This window comes from Gracilinanus agilis, chromosome 3 (assembly GCF_016433145.1).
Source record: "Gracilinanus agilis isolate LMUSP501 chromosome 3, AgileGrace, whole genome shotgun sequence".
NCBI lineage: Eukaryota > Metazoa > Chordata > Mammalia > Didelphimorphia > Didelphidae > Gracilinanus > Gracilinanus agilis.
The window spans coordinates 111,871,258-111,878,844 of record NC_058132.1 but is presented as its reverse complement, the minus strand read 5'-3'; the positions used below and the strand labels follow the sequence as shown (position 1 = coordinate 111,878,844).

The 7,587-nt window shown below is 44.2% G+C and overlaps 1 protein-coding gene across 1 annotated transcript in view; it reads left to right on the top strand.

The window, feature by feature from the left end:
* ME3 (malic enzyme 3) overlaps positions 1-6,766 on the top strand; it is a 140,990-nt gene extending 134,224 nt beyond the window's left edge. Inside the window, exons 7-10 of the mRNA XM_044668934.1 lie at positions 2,390-2,592; positions 4,015-4,188; positions 5,237-5,335; positions 6,502-6,766. Coding sequence (XP_044524869.1) covers positions 2,390-2,592; positions 4,015-4,188; positions 5,237-5,335; positions 6,502-6,663 — 638 coding nt within the window. The 3' untranslated portion in view covers positions 6,664-6,766. The remainder of the gene's footprint in view (positions 1-2,389; positions 2,593-4,014; positions 4,189-5,236; positions 5,336-6,501) is intronic.
* The last annotated feature ends 821 nt before the right edge of the window (positions 6,767-7,587 follow it).

The following is a 7,587-nucleotide window of genomic DNA, read 5'->3' as shown; positions in this document are numbered from 1 at the left end:
ATCAATAAGCACATGAGAAAGTGCTCTAAATCTCTAATAATTAGAGAAATGCAAATCAAAACAACTCTGAGGTATCACCTCACACCTAGCAGATTGGCTAAAATGAAAGAAGGGGAGAGTAATGAATGCTGGAGGGGATGTGGCAAAATTGGGACATTAATGCATTGCTGGTGGAGTTGTGAACTGATCCAGCCATTCTGGCTGGCAATTTGGAATCATGCTCAAAGGGCTATAAAAGAATGCCTGCCCTTTGACCCAGCCATACCATTGTTGGGTTTGTACCCCAAAGAGATCATAGATAAACAGACATGTACAAAAATATTTATAGCTGCGCTTTTTGTGGTGGCAAAAAACTGGAAAAGGAGGGTATGTCCTTCAATTGGGGAATGGCTGAACAAACTGTGGTATATGCGGGTGATGGAATACTATTGTGCTAAAAGGAATAATAAACTGGAGGAGTTCCAGGCGAACTGGAGAGACCTCCGGGATCTGATGCAGAGCGAAAGGAGCAGAGCCAAAAGAACATTGTACACAGAGACTGATATACTGTGGTAAAATTGAATGTAATGGGCTTCTGTACCAGCAGCAATGCAATGACCCAGGACAATTCTGAGGGATTTATGGTAAAGACGCTACCCACATTCAGAGGAAGGACTGCAGGAGAGGAAACATATAAGAAAAGCAACTGCTTGAACGCATGGGTCGGGACGGACATGATTGAGGGTGTGGACTCAAAACTACCACACCAATGCAACCACCAACAATTGGGAAATTGGTCTTGATCAAGGACACATGACATAACCAGTGGAAAAGTACGTCGGCCATGGGTGGGGGGAGTGCGGGGGGTGAAGGGGAAAATAGGAGCATGAAACATGTAATCATGTTAAAAATGATTATTAATAAATGCTAAAAAAAAAAAAAAAAAAAAAAAAAAAAAAAAAAAAACCTTGGGTGAGCCATCCTCACAGAAAAAAAAAAAGATGAAGAACAGTTATTGTCCAGATTAGGATCATTTGATGTAGACAGCCTATAGAGCTCATCCCCCAGTACATCAATTAATCTACAAAATGTGAAAAGTATCATTTTCCTGATTTTGCAAATGAACAAAGTAATATGTGTCAGAGTCAGAATTTGAACCCCAGATGCTTGGCTCCCTATCCAGCACTCGGTCTACTATGCCTCAACCTCTTCTCTTTTCCTTATGGTCAAAATCAGCTCGGTATTTATTGAGTTCCTATTCTGTGCTGAACCCCGCATGAAGCAACATAGGGGCGATCCAGAACTTCTAAAGAAGATCCAGCCTAAAATCTTTCCTGACTCCCCCCACTAAGGGTTCATCCTCCTTCTCTCCTCAAATCAGCACATATCTGCTTTTGTATTTCCATCTTATATTCTATTCACACCTTAATATTTAAGCTTCTTGAGAGCAATCAATCAATCAATAAGCATTTATCAAGTACCTGCTATGTGCCGGGAACTGTGCTGAGCAGTAGAAGGCAGTGCTATGGAACTTCAGCATGGTACACTTAACACACTTACATGAACACTGGGTCTGGAATAGAGAAGCTGGGTTCAAATACCTCCTCTATCATGCCTTAGATTCAAATCCTGCTTCAGATACTTATTAGCTCTGTGTACCTGGGCAAGTCATTTAATCTTGGTTTGCCTCCATTTCCTTCTCTGGAATTGGGAATAATAATAATAGCTTCTATCCAGGGTTGTTATAAGGACCAAATAATTAGAAAGCCCTTAGCCCAGTGTCTGGCACATCATAAACACTATGTAAATATTAGCTGTTATTATTATAGCAATGATCTTTTCCGTGGAGACGATAATAGCACATATTTTCCAAAGTTTTTGTGAGGATCAAATGAGTTATTATATGTAAAGCACTTTTGCAAGCCATAAAGTGCTGTATGAATATATTATTATAAGTTATCTATCATCATTATTATTAATTTTTAGTGAGGATAATAATAGCATCTATTTCCCAAAGTTTTGAGGAGCAAATGAATATGTAAGGCAATTTGCAAACCTTAAAGAAATATGTAAATTACGGTAATTTTTATCATTATTATTATTAATTACCTACATGACCTTAGACAATTCACTTTACCTCTCTGGGCTTCAGTATCTTTACCTGTAAAATGAGAAAGTTGGACTCAGTGGCCTCTGAGCTCTCTCCCAACTCTAAATCTCTGTTACTGGGATTATTTTTCTTTCTGTCTTAGAATCCATGGGAGGTACTTAATTAGATTAGATTGATGTAGATATTCACAATGAGAGGAGTTAGGTTCCTTGCCTAGGATCACAGGCAGGAAGCAGCCCAGGTGGATAGGATTCAAACCCAGCACTCCTTGCATGAAGCGATGATGCTCCCCTCTGGAAGATACAAAAGGGAGACTTTCAGCAGCCACAGCAAGGAGCACAACTCTTTTCTCTTGGTCAGGGGTGGCAGCCGTCGCGGGAGCTTTCACTGATCAGATTCTGAAGGACATGGCCTCTTTCAACAAACGACCCATCATCTTTGCCTTAAGCAATCCCACCAGCAAAGCCGAGTGTACCGCTGAGAGATGCTACCGTGTCACCGAGGTAAGCAACCGGGACACTCACAGCCTCCCTGCGCAAGGGAGAGGCCTTTCAGGACATGGCAATGGGCCAATTCTGGAGTTCCTGTTTTGAGTGAACCAAAATTTATGCCCCAGACTCAGCCCTCCATGAACTCATCCCTTCCCTGGGGCCAGGGGACATGTCTTGAGGGCTTGTGGTAGACTTAGGGATTCGAGATGGTGGTGTTGCTGTCCCAGAGAAAAGCATGCAGCAAGAGAGATGCAGGACATTGGCAGGTCACAAGCATCGCACTTCAGCTTTGCAGATCTCTTGAGGAATCCGTCCCCCAACCCCATGGTGTTCTCTCCTTGCAGGATCTAGAGCTAAGCAAAGTCAATGAGTCAATGAGCATTTATTTAAGAGCTTATTATGTGCCTGGCCCTATATTAAGTTCTTGGGATACAAAGAAAGGGAAAGCTTTCCAATGGGGGAGACGACATGCTGATGACTGGGCATGTATGAAGTATTTGCCTCCATTTGCCTCAGTCCATCAGAGAAGGAAATGGCAAGCCACCCCACTATCTTTATCAAGAAACTCTCAATGGCAGGATGGTCCACAGAGTCATGAAGAGTTGGACTCAACTGAATGACTAAACAACCACTGCAATTGTGTAGGGAGGGAGAAAGGGGGAGAATTCGAGAGCATTAGTCAGATGGCATAGGAGCCTAAAGAACAGCATGGCCCTCCGGAGAAAAAGGGAAGTTAGAAAAATGGTGGACTTGGGTGGAAAATGAGAATAAGAATGGAAGCTCCTTCAGGATAGGATTTTTTTGCATGGCACATAATAAATATAAAATTTTTGACTGATTGATTGACTCGTCTTTCTCTCCCCAGCATCTAATACCTTGCCTGGCATATAATGGTCATGTTGCCTCTTGTGCTGGTTCATTCAGAGGAGGCAGAGCATTTCATTTAGCTAGTCTTCTTCAAGAATCTCCCTTGTGCCCTGCCTGTTGTGTGCTCCCTGAGGGCTCAGACTATGATTTATATTTCTGTGTATCCATGTATCCATTCAATCAATAAATACTTATACTGCTGTATATTCAGTCCTTCATGAACCGACATTTCCTGAGCATTGGCTCTGTGTGAGGCACAGTGGGATAGAGATGCTCCCAGGAGATCACAGGCATGGCAGAGGGATGAGATGGGGCCACAGAGAAACCAGAAGGATGTGGTGAGATGTGAAACCAAGCTCACAAGCTTGTTCCCCTTCTAGGCCAGTTGCTTCATGCACAAACAATTTTCTTCCTTGGCCACAGATTGCTCTACCAACGTTCCCCGCATGCATGTTCTTGGTCACAAGAATAATCAAAAGAGAGAATTTGTGGCTTTTGGCAATCAATCCACCACCACGGTCAGGGGAAACAAGAAACACTCAAAGCATGTGCTCTTCCCTCTCACAGGGCCGAGGGATATTTGCCAGCGGAAGTCCCTTTGACAAAGTAACCCTGGAAGACGGCAGGACCTTTATCCCTGGGCAAGGAAACAACGCCTACGTGTTTCCTGGAGTGGCGCTGGGCGTCATCGCCTGTGGAGTCAGGCACATCCCTGATGAGATCTTCCTCCTCACAGCTGAGGTGCGATACGCCTCCTCGCCTATGCACCAGCCCCACTTGGAAGATTAGCATTTCTAGGAAAGGCATATTCCATGTAATTTCTCACATATTCAGAAAGGATTCCAGTCTATATTTGTAGCTCAATGTAGAAAATAGCAGTGGGGGGTTTGGGGGAAAGGGCCTGGGGGTAGCTGGATGGCTCAGTGGATTGAGAATCAGACCCAGAGATGGGAGGTTCTGGTTCAAATCTGGCCTCAGACACTTACTAACTGTGAAACCTAGGGTAAGTCATTTTACCCCTGCCTCTGTTTCCTCATCTGTAAAATGGGGATCAGGGTTGTTGTGAGGATCAAATGAGAAATTTGTAAACTGCTTGGAAAGCCTTGAACTAGATGGCATCCCCTCTAAGTCCATGATCCTCCCTAGGAAAAAGAGTTTGGGTTTCTCTTTTTTTTAATCCATGTCTCCATCTTGATTCACTCATCCTCCCTCCCCCAGCTTCTTTCCCCTGGGGTGGTGATGCTGAACTTCCTGGACAGGCACTTCCTTACTTCTAGCATACACTATAGGCACACACACACACACACATCAGCCATTAGCAGAACTCTTTTGTCTTGGTCTCCTCCCTCTTCTCTTTCCATTTCATGACACAACAGTTCTCAAAAGGATCCCGTTACTTTTCTCTGAAGCTCAAATTTGAAACCAGAGGAGAGAGAGGCTTTGGTTGGTTTCTTAGTCACAGGAATGAGGCTGATCTGAAAGACTGGCTGACCACTAGTCCCAACAACTGGCAGGCTTGGAGGCTGAGATTAGGCTTAAGGAGAAGGATTGGAGTAGAGGGCTCAGAGAGAAGGGCCAAGCCAGCTTCCTTGAGGCACACAGAGATGGGCAGCTCTGGGCCCCGTTCCTGATAGCTGCTTCCTGAGCCCCGAAGAGTTCTCCTGTCTACACTAGCTGACAATCTCTGCCCACACCCTACACCCCCATGTTTGTCTGAAGTGCCTCATTCCAATGACCATTTTAGGGAAGGGAGGTTTGACTGTTCACTCAGCTTTTCTCTTTTTCTCAGCACATTGCCCAGGAGGTCTCTGATCAGCATCTTGCCCAAGGACGGCTCTACCCACCACTCAGCACTATCCGGGATGTGTCCCTGAGAATTGCAGTCAAGGTAAGACCTTAGCCTGGACCAAGGGCTAGCTGATTTGGCAATGAGTGAATCTGAAGGACCCAACAAGGAAAACAAGAAAACTTCTGAAGAAGCTAGGCTGGTCTTGTAAGATCCCAGGTATCACAGGATCATTTCATTCAATGCAAAAAAAATATTTATGAAACAGCTCTAGACTCTGTAAAGGGGGAGCTAGGTGGTACAGAGAACTGGGACTGAACCAGAATTTAAATCTGAACTCAGGCACGTAGTAGCTAAATGACTGTGGGCAAGTCATTTAACCCCTGCCTACATAAAACTGGAGAAAGAAATGGCAAACCACTCCAGTATCTTTGCCAAGAAATCCCCATAGACAGTTGGTCCTTGGGGTCATAAGAGTCAGATGTGACTGAATGGCTGAATAACAAAGTAATTTCCAGGGGGAGGACTGCAGGAGCTGTTGAATAATAACATTGTACTGCATAGCCAGACCTTGTGTTAGGTGATGGGGATCCAAAGACAAAAAGCCAACCCCACCCTATCCTTGAAGGAGCTTACATTCTACTTGAAGGAATTTGCATGTTCCTAGAAAACAAAACATTAATTTTTTTTAAAAGAGGCAGCTGTGGATCAGTGTTTAAGAACACTGGATTTGGAGTAAGAAGACCCAAGTTCAAATCCAGCCTAGGAGCTTCCTCACTGTGTGATCTTGGGCAAGTCTCTCAACCTCAGTATGCCTAGGAGGCAGCTAGGTGGCTCAGGAGATAGAGGATAGGGCCTGGAATCAGGAAAACCTGAGTCCAAATCTGCCCTCGGATACTTCCTATCCTATCAGTGTGACCCTGCACAAGTCACTTAACCTCTGATTGCCACCAAAAAGATTCACTGGAGAAGGAAATAGCAAACCACTCCAACATCCTTGCCAAGAAAACTCCCTGGATAGCCATGGTCCATGGAGTCACAAAGAATGTGACACAACTAAACAACTGAACAACAAAGAACATGATGGAAGGCAGCAGGAACTTCTGGGATCGGGATAAGCTCTTTGTACTGGGTGGCCTTGGAGCTGAGCTTTGAAAGGAGTTCATCATGGCTGGTTTGTCCCATTCCTTCTCCAGGCCTCTTCAGGCTTGCTTTTTTTGCTTTCAAATGACTGCTCTCCCGAATCAAACTTTTTCTTTTTATCCCAGGTCCTCGACTACGCTTACAAACACAGCCTGGCCTCACGGTACCCAGAGCCCGAGGACAAGGAAGCCTTTGTGAGGTCTCTGATCTACACTCCAGACTATGACTCATTTGTGCTGGACAGTTACAAGTGGCCCGAGAAAGCGATGGAAGTGCAAAAGATCTGAGGCCATTTCACTGACTCATAATGGCGAGTTTAGATCCCCTGTCCCCCAATGAGTGAAACTATATTCAGATTTGGAACACTGACAATATAAATGGATATTTCCCCAAAATGGTTATTCTCGTGTTTTTTTTTGTTTGTTTTTTTTAGTTAAAGATCTTTAGGATAGAGAACCATGTGGGCAGCTAGATGGCACAGTGGATAGAGTGCCAGGCCTAGAGACAGGAAAACTCATCTTCCCAAATTGAAATCCAGTCACAGATACTGACTAGCTGTGTGTGACCCTGGACAAGTCACTTAATTCCATTTGCCTCAGTTTCCTCATATGGAAAATGAGCTGGAAAAGGAAATAGCGAATGACTAGTATCTTTGCCAAGAAAATCCAAAATGGGGTCATGAAGAGTTGGACACAACTGAACAACAACAATAACAAAATACCAAGCAGTGAGTGTGCTGTCAAGGCTTGTGAAAGCTTATGTGATTGAGGAGTGGTTTTTTTGTGTGCATCCAGGAAAGCCAGCACATACTGTTTTGTTTTGTTTTGTTTTGTTTTGTTTTGTTTTGTTTTGTTTTAAACCCTTACCTTCCCTCTTAGAATCAATACTGTGTATTAGTTCTAAGACAGAAGAGCAGTAAGGTTAGGCAATGGAGGGGTCAGGTGACTTGCCCAGGGTCACACTGCTAGGAAGTGTCTGAGGTCAAATTTGATCCCAGGACCTCCTATCCCTAGGCCTGGCTCTCCATCCTCTGAGCCACCCAATGCATGAGCCCCCCCCCTCACAATTTTTTTTATAAATCTCCCTTTGGCACTTTCACAGTTCTGCGTATGCCCTTCAGAGAAGCACTTTCCTTCTAGAAAATGGCATGAAAACATTTCCAGTAAGAGGAATTGGATGATGAGCAGGGTGGGGTTAGAGTGAAATAAAAT